Source organism: Silene latifolia, chromosome 8 (assembly GCF_048544455.1).
Source record: "Silene latifolia isolate original U9 population chromosome 8, ASM4854445v1, whole genome shotgun sequence".
NCBI classification, from domain to species: Eukaryota; Viridiplantae; Streptophyta; class Magnoliopsida; order Caryophyllales; family Caryophyllaceae; genus Silene; species Silene latifolia.
Genome location: NC_133533.1, coordinates 4,685,691 through 4,707,239, shown reverse-complemented (window position 1 = coordinate 4,707,239; position 21,549 = coordinate 4,685,691). Strand labels below are relative to the sequence as shown.

The 21,549-nt window shown below is 35.2% G+C and overlaps 3 protein-coding genes across 6 annotated transcripts; all 3 read left to right on the top strand.

The window, feature by feature from the left end:
* The first annotated feature begins 3,005 nt into the window (after positions 1 to 3,005).
* Positions 3,006 to 9,320, top strand: LOC141596108 (putative E3 ubiquitin-protein ligase RING1a). Of its 2 annotated transcripts, none has more exons than XM_074416146.1 (10): positions 3,006 to 3,450; positions 3,957 to 4,017; positions 5,467 to 5,525; positions 6,504 to 6,585; positions 6,768 to 6,888; positions 6,985 to 7,026; positions 7,155 to 7,610; positions 8,193 to 8,300; positions 8,395 to 8,589; positions 9,002 to 9,320. In XM_074416146.1, exons 1-10 carry the CDS (start codon positions 3,210 to 3,212, stop codon positions 9,032 to 9,034), a joined length of 1,398 nt encoding a protein of 465 aa, XP_074272247.1. In that variant the 5' UTR covers positions 3,006 to 3,209; the 3' UTR covers positions 9,035 to 9,320. The 2 variants fall into 2 exon arrangements, with proteins under 2 accessions (XP_074272247.1, XP_074272248.1); XM_074416147.1 differs by lacking the exon at positions 3,006 to 3,450 and adding an exon at positions 3,760 to 3,831.
* Positions 9,321 to 10,223: 903 nt separating this feature from the next.
* LOC141596107 (mitochondrial arginine transporter BAC1-like) lies at positions 10,224 to 14,562 on the top strand. The gene is made up of 8 exons (XM_074416144.1): positions 10,224 to 10,426; positions 12,513 to 12,602; positions 12,819 to 12,920; positions 13,009 to 13,113; positions 13,216 to 13,296; positions 13,383 to 13,574; positions 13,787 to 13,885; positions 13,982 to 14,562. Exons 1-8 carry the CDS (start codon positions 10,319 to 10,321, stop codon positions 14,114 to 14,116), a joined length of 912 nt encoding a protein of 303 aa, XP_074272245.1. The 5' UTR covers positions 10,224 to 10,318; the 3' UTR covers positions 14,117 to 14,562.
* Positions 14,563 to 18,168: 3,606 nt separating this feature from the next.
* Positions 18,169 to 20,963, top strand: LOC141596106 (uncharacterized). Of its 3 annotated transcripts, none has more exons than XM_074416141.1 (2): positions 18,169 to 18,454; positions 19,056 to 20,963. In XM_074416141.1, the coding sequence occupies exons 1-2, from the start codon at positions 18,413 to 18,415 to the stop codon at positions 20,151 to 20,153; spliced, it is 1,140 nt and encodes a 379-aa protein (XP_074272242.1). In that variant the 5' UTR covers positions 18,169 to 18,412; the 3' UTR covers positions 20,154 to 20,963. The 3 variants fall into 3 exon arrangements, with proteins under 3 accessions (XP_074272242.1, XP_074272243.1, XP_074272244.1); XM_074416142.1 differs by having other exon boundaries at positions 18,170 to 18,415; XM_074416143.1 differs by lacking the exon at positions 18,169 to 18,454 and adding an exon at positions 18,463 to 18,699.
* The last annotated feature ends 586 nt before the right edge of the window (positions 20,964 to 21,549 follow it).

Genomic DNA, 21,549 nt, shown 5'->3' with positions numbered 1-21,549 from the left:
TCACTACTACCTTAACCCTAATCCGACCCAATTAAATAAATGGGTCATTTGACTCAACCCTAACCCGACTCAGTTAATTTTTCTATAACCCAACCCGACCTGTTTAACCCATTTATCTTTAAACAGGTCATTTTTAACCCGTTTAACCCAGTAAACTAATACAACAAACTAAAATTTATAATCCTAATATTTCAAACATGATGAATGAAAATGTTAATTCTTAAGTTGTTTTGTTGAATTATTGACTCAAGCCAAATATATTATGACAATTTTAAATAAATGGGTTATTTGTGTCGGGTTTGTGTCAAAAGACACCAATCCTAACCCGACCCATTTAAGTTTCGTGTCGTGTCGTGTCAACCCAATTACTTAAATGGGTCAAAACGTCTTGACCCTAACCCGCTAACTTCGTGTCAGCTTCGTGTTGTGTTTTCGGGTCGTGTCAATGATTGCCGCCTCTAGAACTCTTTACACAATTTGGCCCATTAATTGTGATTTTGTGACCCTTTTGTTTTGACACTTTTGACCCGTTATTCTTTTTATTATTATTATTATTATTAATATTAATTAATTTGCATTTGAATATATAAAATTATTAGTTATTTTTATTGTGTTTGAATCGAATATGTGAAATTAGCAATGTTGCGGATTATTTATGGTTTTAGGTTATGCCTCCTAAACTTCGAGCCTGTCACTTTCGGGTGGCTAACCTAGTGTACGTGGTTTGCAGGCTATCACGTACATTTGGGATTTACCCAGTGCACACCGAAAGTAGCGATTGCGGGTTCCCTAGTCATCCAAAAAAAAAAAAAAAGAATCCAATATGTGACATTGATCGTCTTTATTTGTTAGCTTAAGAAACCAATAAATATTGCTTTTTTAGGAAGTCTCTAAGCAGAACGTCTTTAATAAATTTGGATATTTATTCTAGTATATCAGGGGAGATTTTCCAGGTAAAATAGATCGGCGACTTCTATAAATGTGAAGTACATTTCACATTACGAGAAACACGTTTAAACAATTTGTCATTTTCTTAAAATGATTAAAAAGTGACACGAGATATATGTTGTTTTACGAGACGATTCACTTAAAAAGGTCTGGAGTACTTAACATGCCCATTCTAAGCAAAAAGGGGAAAATAAAGTTGTTTATGGAGGCGTGTTACACACAAGTCATCAGTACCCTGTGTAACAAAAATGTTACCTCTTTATTACTTCTGTTGTTAAAAAATGAAAAAATAACCTCAAACTAGTTGCATTGTGCTATATTCATATACGAGTTAAATACAAACAATTCGATTAATAATATCCCCAATTATATTCATCTTTTAGTACAATCCCTAAAATTAGTCTATGCTAATCTTCTTACAATTTGATTAATGACTAAGCCATTTTGCATTTGTTGTGCTCATAATTTCATATAGCATCAAGCGAAAGAAGTAATTTTTCACATAGTATACGATTTTCGTGTTAGAAATCTTAGCATAAACCAACTCACTTCAAATTTTTGAACATTATCTCATTGTTTCGTACTATAAATTCTTACCAATGTTGTCCTAGAAGAATTTTTGAGAAATAAGATATTTCACATAGAAAAAACTCAAATCTTTATCTAAAGTTCATAAACTCTTAAATAAAAAAGATAAAAGAAAAGCATAAATACACAATGTATAAATACTTGTGTATATATAAGAGTATAAATACATGTGTATACCATATATACACGATATATACATACATGTTTACATACACGATACATACATACATACATACATACATACATACATACTTACATACGTATACTCGTAAATTCATACGAAAAAACCATACTCCTAAAAATACACTCTATGTCTCTAAAATACAATTTCGCTTTCAATTAATACTACTTTCCACTTTACCGTATATTCCATCATTTCGAAGGTTCGATTACAATTTTTTCAATTCTTTTCTTTTACTGTACATAAATACCACTCACTAGTCATATTATATACTCGTATGTCTCATAGACTCATAAATCATCAATTTACAGATGTCAACTAATTTAATTAGTAAATTCCTTTTTTTCCTTTTTTTTTAATACATTTAGGTGGTGAATTCATGAGATGTGATATTCATGATTTGAGTTCAAATCCCGTCAACAATAAAATCCCCTTACGACTTCCTATAATCCCAAAAAATAAAGGGTTATGCTCATTCATGGACATGATTTACTCAATCATGGACATGAATGACCATTATACCCCTCTCATTTTTACATTCTCATTTACCATTTCTGTTCCAACCCAATAAATCCTCTCAAATTACTCACTCCAATTACCGCCAACCAACCACCACCATAGTCCAACCACCATGCACCACCCTCCCCCGCCGCCAAAATCGGCCCCCTCCCCCAGATGTCCGTTAACTTGCCGGACAGATCGACTCAACGTCCCTTTCGTTCCATGTTCTTGCATTTCATTCTACTGTCAATAATCAATATACCCTCCATTGTTTGCACCATGAAAAATATTATACAAAAGGAAGAACACAAAACGAAGGGTGATGGCAGATTTAGACAAAATATAGTAACAATCAAGATGTTGGAAATATCAAGATGTATCAGGCTTTAAATTGTTCAGCAGTCAAAATGGTCTTTCGACCAATCGACCCCCTCCTTAATTACCATCCACATAACTATCCTAATCCTCATTAACTCTAATTTTTAAAAACCCTAATTTCGTTAACTTAAAACTAAATTTCCCTAATTTAATATTATTGATGCATAGTTAATAATTTAGAATCATTACTTATCAACATGAGAATTAACGTCCATAATTGAGTAATTTGACGGATTTGATTAATTTGGTAGGGAAGAGAATTAGAGAGAGTTTGTTTATTTTGTTTTTTTGGGGAAGGGTAACGAATGGAAAAGTAATGACAAAAAGTACATTAAAGAGTAATTGTTGTCCATGAAAGAGCAACTACGAAAATAAATCGTACGATTTACGTATTTTGGAAAGTAAATACACGTATATAAAAATACATCCAAGTCGCAGTATTTCTCTCACGACAAGGAAGAGAAGAGAACCCAGCAAAACAAATTACACAAAAATAACACACTCAACCACCACCCTCTCTATCTCTCTCTATTCCACCGCCACCGCCACCGCCACTCTTTCTCTCCCCTCGCCGTGTCAACCACCGTCTCCGCCGCCTTCACATCCCACAACAATGCCGTCCCCACCACACACAGCCGACGTCAACTCTTCCGACGTCCAAAACTCCCAAATTCACCAATACAATAATAATAACATTAATAATAGAGATGTGGAGGAAAATGGTGAAGAAAAAGATATTGAAAACAATGAAGATACTGATGTTATTGATGTTGATGATGATGAAGACGAAGACGAAGAAGATGATGATGATGAGGAGGACGACGACCAAGAAGAAGAAGAAGATGATGATGAAGGTGGTTTTTTGTTGTTTACTTTATTTTAATCCTAATTTATTTGTTTTATTTTTTACTTATTCTACTAATTTTGTTAGAAAATGTTATGATAGCAGTAGCGGAACCAGGATTTATAGCTACAGGCAAATAAATTAATTGGAGGCGGAGGCGAATAAGTAATGCAATAAGATAAACTCGAACTTTTTTAATGAAGTTTTGACATAAATTTTTATTAGACGTGGTGGAATTAGAGGGGCTAGTAAAAACGCTTGCCCGTACAATAAAAAGTTCATGTTACTCGTATTTTTTTCTAATTTACCTTATTGCATTATTAACTCGTCCCCTTAAATTTTTCGCCCCTTAATTATAAATCCTAGTTAAGTTTGACCATTGCGTACATGGGTAACGGTTTATGTTTTTATCTTACATCATGTTATGTTATTTAAATTATAAAGTGATGAATTATAATGTTAGCTTACTTTTATCTTGTTTTTTTAATTTTTACTGTAATTTTTTGTGATTATTAGATGAAAATATGAGTCAATTAAGCAGCGGTGGTGAAGCTGATGAATGCAACAACAAGGAAGAGTACGTTCTTTTACTTTGACTGTGTTTTTTTTACTGTGTTTTGGGCTGTAATTAGCAAAAATTTGGTAAGTTTTATATGGGTAGTGTTTGATTTCTTAGTATGATCTTTCATGCATTAATTATGGATTAGTTAGTTATTTTGTTAATATGTTGTTTTTGTAATCTAAATAAAATAAAATTAGCAGCTTATATGTTGAGCTTGAGTGGGAAGACATGAGTGTCCTACATTATAGTAATTTGGATTGGTTGTTGGGTTTTTGATTGCATTTTTAGGTGGAGTTGACATTTTTAATGTTAATTTTATTTCCGAGTTATTACAGTAATGATTTAGTCATGGAATTTCTGAGCCAAGACTGAAATGAGCTTGTGAGAAGGCGGTATACATTTCGGAGTTACAGTGATGTGAATGTGCATTCCTGCTTTCCTGGTTATCACTTCCTTGTGTAAGGAGGACATTATTGCCTGTGTTAATGAGTCATTTTCAGCAAATAATGTATCGGTTCAAGGGTGTCTATATATATGACACTCTATTACAGTGAAGAGCAAATTACGTATCTGATGTGGTATATTCATATCGAATTAGGCAACCTTGGTTAAGAATACAGTGTGTACATGTCGGATGTAGAAACTGCTTGAAGCCATTTTATTCTACCAGTATTTGCATTTTTTATTCTGTGATGTATTCTGCTGTCATGCATGCCTGTAACTGGTTGTTTTTGGCTTTCTCAGTGGTGCTCATATGTCTGCGCATATCATTGCTGAGATCTTGAATACAGAATTTTCCTTTTCTGTTTAGCATGCATACTGATTAGTTGTGGACTTCTTGATAAAAACATCAGGTGATTAACCTGGTTATGAAACGAAAAAAACGGTGAGAGTGAGTTGTGCAGCTTTTAGCAAACATAGCTGTATATTGCAGGCTTGCAGGTAGCATACTTCCCTGCTATCTGTTGGTATTTTATTGTAGATTGAAATATTCAACATTTCTAACCAGAAATTAGCAAGTAATAATGCTGTTGAGCGGATTTCTCTCTGTTTTTCTATCCTGGACTGCTTCATCTTGTGATTGAGTTTGAATTATTGACTGCTGGAGTGAATGTAATATGATTTCTATAACCAGAGTGATAGTAAGAGTAACTTTCCATGCAGAAGTAAGGATTGACTGATTGTCACTCTGTCTGAAGGAGGGATATATATCTACCAACGGGGTTTCGTATTTATTTTACTTCTGTAGGATCTTACGATGATAAATATATAATGCACATCTTGATAAGGCATTCAGTCTAATGCTGTCTAGACTGTCTACCTTGCTGTCATGCATGTACTTTTGTTTTTAAGGAAACCCATGCAAAGAAGTATCCAATCTTCAGCTGATGTTCTGTTGTGGCTTACCACATATTTTTATTGTCCGATATGTTTATAGTGATACTCTTATATGTATCTTGGCAGATTCGTTCTTGTGAGATTGTCGGATATACGCAAAGAAGTACAATGTCCAATTTGTCTTGGTATGGCGAATATGTCTTTTTTATTTTTATTTTTATTTTCTTAGAGGTCTTTAGTAAGTGATCTATGTCATGTTTAAGTTACATTGGCATTAATGGGAATATGCTGTACGTCAGTACGTGTATGCTATAGACATCGTAGTTAATTATAGTCCTGCTCTAAGTGGACAGAGAATGGCTAAAAGGTAGACCGTTTTCTGATGAAATATGACAGAAAAATTGCATTGGAATTCTTTTTTGGAATGTTCACGTCTTAAACTACCCCGGCCCTTTTACGGCCAGAAAAACTGCTCTGGAATTCATATTATTTTTCTGAAGGTGTACCTATTGTATATAGTGAGAAAATAGTAGTCAAGTTAACTACCAAAGTCAAAAGGGTGACAGTGTAGGTGGGATGAAGGAAGAGTACGATTTTGATGACCGGTTGTTCTTTTCCAACAACACGATATTTAAAAACCAGTTTCCCAATCCACTTTTATTTTGCAGTAGAATGGATTGAGAAAGCACTCTGTGAGAAGCCTGTTTTTTCTTTCCATTGTTATGCTTGCCGTAGTTCCGGCTGGCATTGGCTTGTAACAGTTATGGCTGCTCATATTGGTTTGAGACCTATTTTCAGCATGCACCGTTTCTTCTGTTGCTATTCAAAATCCACTTAGGAAGCGATTTAAACCAATGCTACACGAACACAGTGCGGAGGTCCTTTCGTTTTCCTGAATTACTGCAGCAAGAATGTTGTTTTATTAAGATAGCCAAAACTCGCATATGAGACTGTCTCGTGATAAAATACTCAAGTAGTTAGTATTACGGCTTTGTTGTTGTTGTTGGTGGTGGTGTTGTGAGTTAATTGGCTATATGGTGTATGTAAGGTTTTTATATTAATGGGTTTGTCTCGCATTATAATAAATAGAAGTTCGATTGTCAATATAGAGTCTGTTTCTGTTTATGCCTTGATTCAATAGTTTCTCTGGTGCATTTTGGTAGGGATAATCAGGAAGACAAGAACGGTTATGGAGTGTCTTCATCGCTTCTGCAGAGAATGCATCGACAAGTCCATGCGATTGGGGTATTTTTTTGGAGAATTTTGTCTGCTTCTAAAGATAGTATAGACAAGAACATCAATTCAGACAATACACTGAGTTTTTTGAAACAACCATGTCCAGATATTGTCTGAATGCTGTTCATTTTTTTTTGACTCGATAATGGCATAATATATAGTTAACTTTTATATTTAAAAACAATAAACAGCAACAATGAATGCCCCGCTTGCCGCACACATTGTGCTAGTCGAAGGTCTCTGAGGGATGATCCTAATTATGATGCATTAATTGCTGCTATATATCCAGATATTGATCAATACGAAGAGGAGGTATGCTTCTCTGACAGAAAATTTAACTAAAAATGTCTTGATCATCATTATTTATTTAATTTTTTTTTCTCGATCTAATAATTTATGTTGTCACAGGAACTGTCTTATCAAGAAGATGAAAAAGCTCGAAACATGCAGGTCAGGCACTGAGCAAGAAGCGCATCCACTCCTTATTACTAATTGTCTAATTGCATTGTCTCGTTATTTTATATATGAGACGGTGTCTTAGAGAAATGGCTGACTGAAAATTGAATGTTTTTGGGCAGATTCAAGCTGCAATTGCGCAAACTTTTCGCAGGCAGACAGAGGCACTGAGCAAGAAGCGGAAAAGATCGCATGCCACTTATCGCAGGAGAAGAAATTATAAATCTGAGGACGAGGAAGAAGCTAATGCTCATGATGCCGGGAAAGATTCTTCCTCTCAAGATGAGCGTAGTACTGAGGTTAAATCCAGAAGGCCAAAGAGGTGGAAAGGCAACTCATCAGCAGCAGGTGCTAGTGGAGACGGAGGTGTGAATGAACATGATCAAGAGGTGAACAAAGAAGCTACGGTTACACCTGTAGGGTGGGTTGGAAGCTCTGAAATGCTTGCCTGGGGCAAAGGTGGCCTAAGGAGTAACACCAGACATGGCAGTGGGGCTGGTGGTAATGGTAAACATTCACGCAGCCGCCTTGCAAAACTGAGTGACCATCTCCGGAATTTGAAAGAGAATGAAAGTGAGGTAATGTGATCACATTACACCGTAGGCTGAAACTGGACTGCAGTAGTCATTAAATCACCACAATTTGCTAAAAAAACTCGATTAGCTCAGCTTTTTATTTATTTATTTAATATACTATTAGCTAGATCACTATATTTTTTCCGGGGAAGGTTTCTGAAATTTATTTGGAATATTTAGTGTTTTTATTTAATTTTTAAAAATTTATTTGTTCTTTTCGGATTTATTACACCTTTTTACAAACAACTTTCTTATATATTAGTACTTGGTTCACTTTTAAGGTATTCCGGACCCTTAAGTTTTACTTCGGTTTTCAAAATCGTTTTAATCTTTATTCTCAATTTAAATTTTAAGTTTTTATAAAAGAAATCCGCACTACGATTTTTTAAAACCTACTCCGTATAACTTTACCTTGACTTTTGTTTTTCACTTTTCCTTTTCTATATTTTCGCATTTTGAGGTGTGCGTTCACCCTTGGACGGCTCTAAAGGATGATTCATGTCAGCCGACCTCAAATCATTTTGGAATTAAGGCTCTGATGTTGTTGTTGTTGAAGGTTTCTGAAATTAGTTAATGTTCTTCCAGATGGAAATCCAAGTGGTACTCATTTCTCTTGATCAGCAAAAACCGTCTGCGTTACAGCATTCCTACTTATCCAGCAGGCCAGCCCTATCTGTGGGACAATTATGCCAAGTATGTCATCCAATCTGAAGTTGGTTACTTTCCGTCACCTTTTACATGTTAGTTCAACTCCTTGTAATCGGTCCTAATTTGGCTACCCTTTCAGTATATTTCTGTACAGACATCGTTGCCACCTGACCGAGTAGAAATATTGGCAGCAAAAGGCCCTTTCTCAACCGTACAAGGTCAAGTATCAAGTTCTTGTGCATTGCAGGCATGCAACAATGATTTGCAAGTATTGGATACGAAGGAAACTTTGGGCGGACTTCGAGCTACAACTAATTTTTCACAGGGTCATCTGGTAAGTTTTTTATGCTCTTTCGAAAACCAGTGTCAACAGAGAACATGGTCCGTCAAAAACATTACCTAGGTGCCGTAATGGTTCCAAACTTCCAATCTGGGACTTTGTGGTGGGCTAAGCCACAAGTCTCCCATTGTTATGTTACTCAAAACTAGGGTACGGTTGTTAGGCAAAGTTACGTATCCAAGTGTCAGACTCTCCGTGACTAGAACTTTGAGACTCCGAGACCATTTTCTAGTTTCTAAAATGAGAGTATCGGTATGAGGGCACATCTACAAAACAGAAAAAAAAAGTAATCAAAGATATGAAATATTTAGATTTTTAGAAGAGGCAAAAATCGTCAAATAGTGAAGAGACAGACATAACATAAGTCATGTATTTTGACGGTTGATTTCTCCATTGTTAATTTCAGACGTTGGCATACCGGCAAAAGGCGTCAACTTAGATGGTTCGTGGGGCAGCGAATTGCCAGGGTGTTGGACATAGTAAGGTTATACATTTATATATAGGTTTAGAATCTGAGAGGGGTTTCGGAAATGTTGTCCGACACTTCTTGGATGTTTTAAGGATGGTATACTTGGTTAAGGTTACTTACAGGAGCCGCTGTCATATTAGTTATTACTGTTATCTTGTACTGGTAGAATTCTCAGATGTCACAGTTTTTCCTGCCTGTGAAATTGAAATGTATGAGTTATGCTCGGTCTTCCTGCTAATTGTGGATATTTCATCGCGATTTAATCAGATATATTAAGAAGCTTAATCTCATTACTGCTCAGGTACTGAAATCAATCAGATACCAAATGTTCTATGATTGTTGAAAAGGAAAATGATGGGAATGGTTCTATGTAAGTTTTAGATAGCCAGTTATTGGGTATGCACGAGTCGTAGTCGGGTTGGATTATCCTGCTCAGTTTCATTGAGTTGTTTACGTATTCTATTTTGGGTTGTTCCATTTGATTGTTTACGTTTCTATATTTGGACAAGTTATGAGCTTGTAAATGACCAAAGTGTCATTGCTTTTAATTAATCCAACCTCACCCTTTCCACCCTTTTGGACAATTTACAACATGATCCCGCCTACTTTAAGCTCTCCTAAAAACTAGTACAAAAAGCAAATGTAAACGACTTAATAGAAGGGAGGAAGCATCGGATATCTTAAGAATCAGGATAGTAGTACAAAAGAAGTTAATTCTATTCGAATTACTAATCGATTTAAACTAATCGAAATAATGTTAAACTAATCGAATTATAAATAACCCAACTTGAACCCATGAACACTTAGATCAACTGACAAGGGGTTGCTCTAGCTTAACTAAAGGTCTCGTGTTCGAGCCCTAAGAACGCAGCACTGTTAAAACTCATAAAGAAGAGCTTTACCGCCCTAGTAATCCTACCCGGCTCAAATCCGGATTAAACCGATGATTTACACACAAAAATAAATAACCCAACTTAAAATGGCCCGAATCATACAAGTTTTAATATACCCAATTGAAATGGCCGACATTATAAACTAGCCATATCGACCCAATAACAGTGTATCCAACATAAAATCAACTTAAACGAACTCGATCCAAACCGAATAACCCGTTTACCAAGTCCGTGTCGTATATTTCTTCTCCCCGTATTTCCACCATATCTCCATTCGTTAAATCTCGAAAACCGTAATAATAAAACACATTTACTCGATTACTCCTACAATGGAAGCATGATCAAGTGAAGGTTGGTAATTATGGTTGCGGTAACTTCGGAGAGCAGTGAAAAGTACAAGGAGTATGTTGCCGGTTTAATCGCTGGTTTTGCAACCGTTTTTACCGGTCACCCTTTTGATACTGTCAAGGTCTCTCTTTTTTCACTTAATTTTTTAATTACCTCTATTCATTTTTGTTCTTTTTGTTTATAAATTATTATAGAGTTTGTTATGTTTCGTGGCGGAGTCGAGATTTAAAGTTAGGGACAAATTAGTAATGCAATTGAATAATTTAGAAAAAGCCGGAAATTTTATTACTGCTAGCCCCCTTGTTCCGCCACTGGTAAAAAAAACCCAATGTGGGTAGTGGGCGTTTAGGGTGTGTTTGGATAGCAAAAGTGGAGGGAAAGGGAGGGGAGGGGGAAAGAGAGAAGAGAAAGGGAGAGAAGAGAAGGGGAGGGGGAATGGGAAGTGGGTGTTTGGTTTGGATACAATTTCCCTCCAAATCTTGCCTATTGTGGAGAGATTTTGATTTGCCTTGAAGGAGGGAAAATGGATCCCTTAAAATCCTTCCCCCTTCATTTCCCTCCCCCCTTATTTGCTATCCAAACAAGGAATTTTAAATACCCTACTCTCCTTCCCTTTCTTTTCCCTTCAAATCTCTCAATCCAAACACACCCTTAAGGTTGCGTAAATCCGACCTCCTTAAATCAATTGTGCTGGGATACTCAATGGGTTGTTGATTTGCTGACTAGAATGAAACAGGAGACGAAATGCTAAAATTATTTTGGGTCGGCTACCATGAATCATCGTTTAAAACCGTCAATGACTTGTAAAGTACTCCCTCTGTCCTAGTCATTTGTTGTCTTTTTCCATATTGGCGTGTACATTTGTTGCACTTTCTATTTTAAGAATGAATTTGATGAGTAATTTGATCATTCACATTCAATTTGTTCCATTTGTCATATATAATTGACCCCTTCCTCTTTTCTTGGTATTTGTGCCAAAACAAAAGGACAACAATTGACCGGGACGGAGGGAGTAATGACTGTCGGTTATTTGTGATTGTGTTTGTGGAATTAAGCTGAAATTCAATGGAATTACAGAAACTAATTTGCTGATAGTATTTGTATCAGTTAAATTGTCGCTTACCGGCTTTGCCTAATTGAGGCACCGGAAAACTTAGTAGGGAGTAGTTTTAGAATGAACGGCTATTCTTACTTGTGACAGTCACAAGCTTGTGACGTCCCACAATTCCCTTTCCCGTTTTAACATTATTTGAAACAGTTGTGAGACGTCAGAAACTTGTGATCGTTACAAGGAAGAATTTGTGTAGAATGAATACATTGACCACATTGTCCACATGAGGGTTCGAGAGAAGGTTATAATCCATGTCAAACAACGGAACTAGGAGAGATTGAGATCTATGCTGCACGATACAACATAGGAGCACGACTGCACACGATTTGTATACCTATTGACAAGCATGGCCAAGCATTTGCTCAGGCCTCAGGGCGAGTTCATTCAGAACCAACCTCAAAACTACATTTGATGCTTCAATCACCCCTAACTTAGAGCAACGCATCAAATCATTTTGAGTGGATGAGTATATACTAGGTGCGGCTTGGTAATGCGATAATTAGAATGTTGCTCTTCTATCTGATATATGAGATGTGTCAGATATATTTGGCTTAGTCCTAGTGTATTTCTGATACTTTGCTACTCATAACTCGTGTTATGCTTGCGAAGAATTAGAGAGACTTTCTAAATGACCACAATGCAAACTGTGTCAAGATTTGCGTCAACGAACTCCTTTCTTGTCATCTAAAGTACAGTATGCAATTCTAAGATGATGCGCTGATAAAAATATAAAATGCAACTCCTATAGTATTATAAACGAACCTGAAAATCGGACTCCTTTGTGATTTGGCAAGTTTACCATTGAATCATCGGTATCATTTCAACATAATCACGGTTTTTACACATTCTTTTCCAGTTTTCCTTATCTTTAACAAGTTTAAGATTGTCTTCTTTCTTTTTGAAATGTGGTTGTTCCAAGTAAACTTGCATTAACAATCTGTAAATTTTAGCATGTACTCCGTATATCGTATATCTAGCTTGTCCTAGAGTGGCTGTAGACATGTGGTGCCTTTTTTGTATGTATTATTACAACTGATCTTTTTGATAAAAATGTGTTTGATCCTGGCTCTTATCTCTGGCATTCTGTTCTTGTTAGGTAAAGCTGCAAAAACACAATACTGAAGTACATGGCATTAAATACAGAAACGGATTGCATTGTGCTGCTAAGATTTTTCAAATTGAAGGGGTATGCTTTTCTCGTTTAAATCATATACGGATTGCCTTAGGCCACGGGAGCCTTTGATGTACTAAGGCAATGTTGCTGTTTTTTCTGTATTCTGAATATTTGGTTACTTTGTAGTAGTATGTCGCAGTTAGAAATGAATCGTCATCAAATTGTACAGTGACATCTCCTTCACCTCTTGCTGTGTATGAAATTACATTGACAAGTTCCTTTTTACAGGTGAGAGGGCTTTACAGGGGTGCCTCATCTTCACTTATCGGGATAGGTTTTGAAAGTTCGGTTCTTTTTGGCATATACACACAGACAAAACAAAAGCTCCAGGTAAGATTCCTCGATGTTTTGCAAATTCTTGTATTCATTTGAAAGGATACCATGATTCTATCAATCATTTGTTTTCTTTGTTTTCAAGGGTAACCTGCAAAGTTCTGGTCCAAATCCCTCGGTCATTATTCCAGCAGCGGCATGTTCAGGAGCTATAATTAGTGTAGTTCTTTCTCCAACTGAATTAGTTAAGGTAAGGAATGATATCTTCCTGTTGATGTCGGTTCTGACGCTTATAAACTAAAATGGGGTTGGTTATATGCTGTTCTATGCTTACGATGTTGAACTTCTTTAGTGTAGGTTGCAAGTCCAAGGAAACTCGAACAAATACTCCGGTCCACTGGATTGTGTTCTTAAAACTCTCAGAACTGATGGGGTGAGGATCCTCGATTTCTAAATTAAACTCCTGAATCCACTTCCGGAAAAAAATAATATGGCTGAGCTAACGAGTGAAGTGTCCAGGCGACAGGGATTTTTCGTGGAGGTGCAACGACCTTCTTAAGAGAGTCTCTTGGGAATGCCGTCTTTTTTACTGTTTACGAGAGTGTCAGGCATGTCACACACTTGAAACTTAAAGACACTTCTCACGAAAATACAAGCAACATGGCTGAATTGGGGATCGGGATTCTCAGTGGTGGTCTTGCCGGTGTTGCTGTAAGTACAGTGATAAACATCCACATTGAATAATTTACATTTTTTCCTAAACAAATCTTCGGTAAGACTGTTTACACAGATTTCTGTAAATAACATGTGACATTACGACTATGTATGTAAAACCGTCTTACATAGATGTTTATGTTTTTTTTTCCCGGGTTTTGTTTGTTTTGCTTTACGTTCTAATCTGTGGTGGTCTGAAAAATATCCAGTCCTGGTCAACTGTTCTGCCCTTGGATGTCGCCAAGACTATGATTCAAACAAACCCGGATCACAAATTTACAAGAAATCCTTTCACAGTATTGAACACGGTAATAATTTTATGATACGAGTAATGTTTTTCCGCCCATCAAAATGATATGCACAGATTACTAGTTAACAGTTAACACTGGATTATCTGTATGTAGGTTTATAGGCAAGCTGGGTTAAGAGGATGTTATGCCGGCTTAAGTCCGACCATAATGAGGGCTTTTCCGGCCAATGCAGCAGCAGTTGTAACTTGGGAGTTCGCGATGAAAATCCTAGGCATTCGACGTGACTGATATTAGATTGCATGCAGTTCTGCTCAACCTGTGACCTGGAAATATTCTTCCAGCCTTCCAGGTTAGATTTTTGATTTGTTAAACTACAGCATAGACAAGGTTTTGGAGAATTGTGACCCGATTTCTTGAGACGATGATTGTATAATACCAGAGGACTTATCAAGCGGCTCGCTTCAGTCCACAGCACAATTTAACTGAAGAACTGCCTATTTTCAGAATAAATGAAAACTAGTCCTGAGAATTACACACAGAAGAATAATGTAACTCATTTAGATAATTGCGACACATTGCGAGTTCAATTCCTACCACCCGCATTTCATTTAATTTCTTCTATTTGTAATATATACTCATTTTTTCTAATAAGTTGTTCTCACGCAATATACTTGAGAAAACCGAATTTTTGGATTCGGGGACGATTTAGCAGTCTAGTGCCTTTTGGCCTAAAATACTTGTTTATACTTTAGAATCACATTTTACAATGTTTATTCGTACATTTTCGAGTAATGAGCATTTCGATAAATGAAAATGACACACATTTAAACAAAAAAGAAAACAAAACAAAACATGTGTAAGATCTTTGAATAAGCAAGTCAAAAGCAAATGCATTAACCCAAAAATCCAAAGATTATCAAAGTGGTACAAGTACTAATAGTACTGCATAGTTGGGAATAATGGTGAAAGAATGAGAAGATCCCTTGAAAGACTACAAAATCCCTTTGCTCTTTTTCTGCTTTTCCAACCACATTCCACAATTAATCTATCTACACAAATTTTCATCTGTCCGTCATAAGTTTATGACGGGTCAAATAAAATTCACATGGGAGGATAAAGACCAGTCATTTGCGATTCCCTATGCAATCTACTTTTTGTCTTATCTACCCATGTGGGTGATACTTGACCCGTCACAAGTGAGACCTATTGATCTATCTAAGACTAAGTCTTGCTCAAGACAGATGCCGTTTTAAGCTTACGACGGGTTAAATACTACCATAATTTTAGTATATCAATATTGATCAAACAAAAATTATAATTTGTTGCATACATTTTTTGTATTGTTACATTTATTTTGTAAAAATGTAAAATCAATGATTTTAATTTCGTATTCATCATATATAACTATAAAAAATAATAGTATTAAGTAATATTCTATTTAAGTTTATTTTTCCATAGATAGTAAAATCTCATTCTTTTAAATTAAAAATTTCTTAACTAAACTAAATTTATAGAACCGTAATTAAATCTATACTAAATTGAAATAAATTGCACATCATTTTTAGGATTTGAACTGAATTAAATTAAATTGATATATCAAGGCATGTGAGCATGAAAATGATAGATCATAAGTTTGAATCTTTTTGTCACTCTTGACTACGAATAGAAACAATTAAACAACACCAACTGGTCTATCGTGTGATGGCTTACAAATTGTTACGGAGAAAATGTGATCGTTTATGATAAAAGGTTGTCATTTACAAATTTTTATTTATCAATTATAGTTATTTATCATAAAATGATTATATATTCATCACAAGCTTATAACGTGTCACGAACGGTAATTTGGATAGAAAGAATGTATAGGTAGTTTGAACCCTCGAGAATAAAGCGTGGCTAAATAGAGCATGATTATGGGTGGGCGGGTCCATGTTGGATTGGGATGGATAATATCATATGTGGATCCCCCACATGTTCCGTCTTGTCCCTTTCTCTTGGACTCTTCCTTAGTGCTCTAAACTTGTAATATGCTCAAATTATGTTGTATTTTAATCATTATTATTGGTTTTTGTTGGTCTCTCAAAACAGAGATATTCGTTTTATAATTACAAATAAATTAACTGATAAAGTTTACTCTATATAATTGAATAATAGCTAACTTGTTTTTACTATAAATGAACATAATTACAAATAAATTAATTGGCAAAATTTACTCTATACAATTGGATAATAGTTGACCTGTTTTTACTATAAGACGAATATTTTCGTTTAAGAGGATTTGTGTTGTTTTTGTTACTAGAGCGGGACTTCAGGCTGGTTCAGTATGGGTCAAGCCAGGCTAAAACCGGGATGGGGAGCCTGAGCCCGCAGTGCGGGCTGGGCTGGGGATTGCCGGATTGGTGGCTTTGAACCGGCCCGGTGGGCTAGGGAGGAGTGAGCTCGAGATCGGATCGAGATGGTGAGCAGGATGAGCGGGTTAGGAGACCGGACTAGCGAGCCATGTGATGAGGAGGCCTGGTGGGGCGGGCCGGGCTAACGCGCACTGTTGTCCACGTCTAGGTGCAACTAGAGTTTTACTACAATGCCCAATTTCACATCGGCCAAACTATCGAGCTGGTAAAAAAGTGAAGCCTTGAAGGTATGAACAAATTGGTAAAAATAAAAATAACGAATGGTGATAAGCTAACAAAATTAACTTTTTATTCCTTTCACTTGATCGAAAAACCACCACTACTGCCTAACTTATTGACTCAAAAATAGAGACCCGAGCTAGACTCAAACTATTTGTGACAACCAAAAAATGACTTATTAAACTCAATGTGATCCCACCTAAACTAAATTAAACTTGAACATATCTGAAATTAGCAAAATCAAAACGGAGATATATATGACTTAAACTCGCTGGCCCATAATAAGTTAATTAACTATTATTGCTTGTGACGAACAGTAACTTGTGATATCTAATAACCATCTACCCCTTCTAATTATCTTAATCGGTTTGAACTCGAATTGATTGATCCATCTTTAAAAAGCGCTTATTATCTCTAAATTGATTAAATTGTTTAATTTCTAATAAAATTGCTTGAGTTAGGTCATTTGAACATGTCACTAAACTTGATTGGCATTTGGAGCAACACATTCCTAGTATACACCAAACCCTATTATGGATTTATGGTCTCATAGAGTTATAAAATTAGTCTAGGACATGATTAAAATAAGTGAAAGTGAGATTTGGTAAGTAGTATACCTTGAAAATGGGACCTCTTAGGGATTCCCTAAATCTTAATAACATCCTTGATTACATATTCTAATTCTAATTGTATAATTAACTCAAAAGAATGTTACGTATAGTGATGCGTAGTGTGTCTTGTAGTGTCCTTTATTGAACTTCGTGAGATTCATCTCTCAACTTCTGCTTTAGTTTCCTGTCGTCCTTGTTCTTGGATTGCTCAATGTCCCTCCTCGTTCAAATCTTAATTTGGACTATCTTTAATCACGTTCAACATTAATCTTGGAAATAAATGAAGTGGGTTGGTTGTTAGATGGTATCGAGTCTCAGTATTACGGGTTAACTTGGAGCGCATGTTCTGTGAGACGCTGGAATGATATTGTTGTTATCAATCATGATTAAATAGTACGGAGTATTATGTCAATTTTTAAGATTAAGATAACATCTCATTTATATCTATGGGTTAATTTTGGATAGAAAACTAGTTAAGAATTTGGAAAAGGAAAATTTAAAATAAAAGGAAAAAAAAAACAATTTACATGATATCGGTAAGGAATATTCTAGTATATGCACATAATAAGTTGATAATTCCTGTTTATTCTACAAACCATGTTCTCAATTTATATTGAAACTATTCAAATTCAATTAAATTGTATTGCGAAAATTAACTTGAAATAAACTAAACTGGAATTAAGTAGAAAAAAAGGACCGTACCCTATATCTTACATAAAAAATGTCATATTCTCTGACTAAGATAAAGTTTAAAAATCATGTTCTTGTAAACTATTTCAAACCGAAAATGAGATGATATCATTGATTGATATGAATCTCGATGCTATTTTCTTACATATAATTATATGTAAAGTTAATTAAAATGATGGGCTATATGTAAGGTGACGCTAAACCTCGGCACTAACTGTCTAACTGATAACACCCTATCTCTTCGTATTATTCTAAATATCGAAGAGGTCTTAGTCTAGTAATTAAAACCGAGGTATCATGAGTTCGCGACAATAGGTCACTCATTCAACCCCCTTCCTGATACATTGTACTAGTCTTACGCCTTATTTTGACCTATAAATTCATTATTATTCCAAAATGGAGGTGAAAAAAACAGTAAAACAGACAGAATACCATTCAACCTTCTACTTATAAAACAATGTCTAAATTTTAACAAACAAAATTCAGAAATGTCACGTGAAACACCCATTTTATAAGAACAAAAGCAATTCAATAAGCTTATCTCAAAGTTTTGAGTACAAGTATTTAAATCTTCCATCCAAAGTTCCAAACAATAGAGTACACTATTCTACCTGTAATTTGTCATCTTACTAGTTGTTTCTTAACACACAAAAATGGTACTCATTTCTTTACCTTCTCATTCTATTGATAATAATGTATGGACACAACAAGTTCATCTCTCTCTTTCTATATTCATTTTAATTTCATTCTTTGCATTATATACTTAGCAATTATTTTGGGTCCCCTTTTTTTGTTTTTGTTTGCTTGCATTTTGGATGAGTATCTTAACTTCTTATGTGGGCATTCTTTTTTCAACCCTAAAACACCAAAACAAAAACAATTTTCTAAAAAAACCTTCAAAGTTTGATAATTTTTTGTTTGTTTTTATAAACAAAAAGAGGTAAAAACCCTTCAAAGTTTTGATCCTTTTTGTTTGTTTTTCAAAACATAAACAAAGAGGTAAAAAACTCCACATCGGTGTAAATCAGGTGTCAACTGTCGATAACAGTGACCAGAACTCTTCAAAGTTTGAACATTTGTTTGTTTGTGTTTCATAACAAATACAAAGAGGATATAAAAAACCCTTCACAAAGTTTTTAATCTTTTGGTTGTTTGTGTTCCAAAAAAAAAAAAAAAAAAAAAGAGGTAAAGACCCATTGGCATAAATCAGGGTGTCCATCATCGACAACAGTGAATCAGTGACCAGAAATCTTCAAAGTTTGAACATTTTGTTGTTTTTGTTTGTTTTTCTTGCAGAATAATCAGTTTGATGTTCAGAAAAGTGGTGGGAGCTTCACTAACATGGCTTCTTTAGCTCCATTACCTCTACAACCACCTAGAGTTTTAGATCAAAAAGTTGCAAACTTCACTCAAGAACAACAACAACAACATCAAGAACAACAAAAGCAACAACAACAACAACAACAACAACAAAACAACAATCAAGAGCCTTTGAGATGTCCAAGATGTGATTCAAGCAACACAAAGTTTTGTTACTACAACAACTATAGTTTATCACAACCAAGACATTTTTGCAAGGCATGTAAAAGGTATTGGACAAGAGGTGGAACACTAAGAAGTGTTCCTGTTGGTGGTGGTTGTAGGAAGAACAAAAGGGTTAAAAGACCTTCTAATAATAGTAATAATACTTCTTCTATGATTACTACTAATAATAATACTAATTATAGTAATAATCTTCATGATGGTTCTGTCAATTCTCTTCCATCTACAAATAATAATATTAATAGTCATATTATTCATGATTTGATTAATACTTCAACTTCAAACCCTTTATTTTATGGGATTAATCATGGTTCTAATCATAATCTTATGAATAATTTTCCATTTTTAAGGTATGATCTTCATAACCCATCTCAGATTAATGGTGTTGGATTAGGGTTTTCATCTGGATTAGTTCATAATGATAATATTAATGGTGATTTTAGAAATGGGTTGAGCTTAAATCCTCATAATAATCATAATAATAAGCATATTTTCCAAGATTTAATCTCATCAAACCCTAATACTTCATCTATATCCTCACTTTTGGCATCTAGTTTTCAAATGAAGAGTGGTGGTAACAATTTTGAGACAATTTTGCCCTCCTATGAGGGTAGTCTCCAAATGAAGGGAGGTATGTATATGAAGGAAGTGAAAATGGAGCTAGAGGGGCAAAATAGGGCAATGGATCATCATTGGAGTGCTCCTAGTCAAAATTTGATGGATCAAAACAATGTTGGTTCATCACCATCATCTGATCCATCTAATGTTTGGGGTAATGGACCTAATCTTGGTAATACATGGCTTGATCCTTCACACAACAATCTTGGTTCTTCATTCTCCTCTTTGATCTAAGATCCTCTCCGTTTCCTCCCTCTTTTGATCACAAGTTAGCTCTACGGTACTATACTTAGTATCACCCTCTCACGTGCATTTTGAAAATCTCCTTTTTTATTAGTGGAGTTTACAAATAGCATGTGAGAGGGTGATACTGAAAGTCTGAAACTTAGTAACATCTGGTGGCGTCCTATTAATCCTTGAAGAATGGTGAAGTACTCCGGATAGGTGTGTTCATGTCAGCAGCAGAAAGAAGAGTAGTTTGCGCTGAGAGGAACCTCGGATCCGATCTATATAATGCTCCAAACCTCCAACAGCTTGCAAATGGATCATAGATACATATACATTTCATGGATGGGTGAAGGCAAATGAAGATTCAAGTCCAAAGTATGTGAGAGGCCGAGAGGGTGGTACCAAAACTCTGCATCACATTCCTGTGTCGCTATTTCATTTTCCAAGTCGAAATTATATGTGAGTTGGGTTTTTTTTCTTACATGGGTATTTTGTATATACATGTATGCATGCATTTTTCTTAAATGGGTATATGTAGTTTTAAGTAGATTGCATGGTTTCTTTCTTGTAATCTAAGAGGGTTGGTATATGGTAAACTACTAGAGGTCCTTAGATTAGAACATTAGATTAGGAACGAACTACAATACTTTCATCTTTTTTTCTGCATTTTTTCATGTGTTTTTTAGTTCTTTAATTTGGGAAATGTTATTTGGTATATTGGTATAGGAAAAGAAGGGAAGATTGGTTATTTCATCAAATGTTGGTGTTAAATGTTAATGGTTGAGCTTAATTATGGCTTCATGATTTCTTTCTTGATTGTTTCTTGTTTTGTTTTAGAGCAATGCATGGTAACTAAGGATCTCGATCCGACCTTCTCTTTCGAGTCTTTTCTACAACGTTCTTCTCTCATAAGCAAATAAAATTCATTATATTATGCTTATATTATTTTATCGGTCTGTAAAAGGAGAAGAGCGGAAATAGACTTATCACTTACTATAGCATTGCCCTTCCTTTGAAATTCATTAGTTTTTTACTATAATCTAATGGCCTGATCTGATCAAGCATATAGTTTGGAATGTAATTCTTGAAATCAGTGCATATGAACCTAGATCTAAAGCATATAATTTGGAATGTAAATTGTGTCAGATATTCTTTTGAGAATGTATATCTTTGGATGCATGCATGCTTTTTAAGTAGTAAATTAAGCAGAACAATGTGATTGGAATCAAGAGATTTGACTCGGGGGAACCTACATAGTAGCAAAGGGTAGCACTCGCTACCCCAAATTCCAAGAAAATGATTAAGATTATCGACTTTTGCTACCCCAATTTTTTTAAATATGCACCTTAACATAAGCGTAAAACAACATCAGAAAAATTCGCTACCCCGAAATTTTATTTCT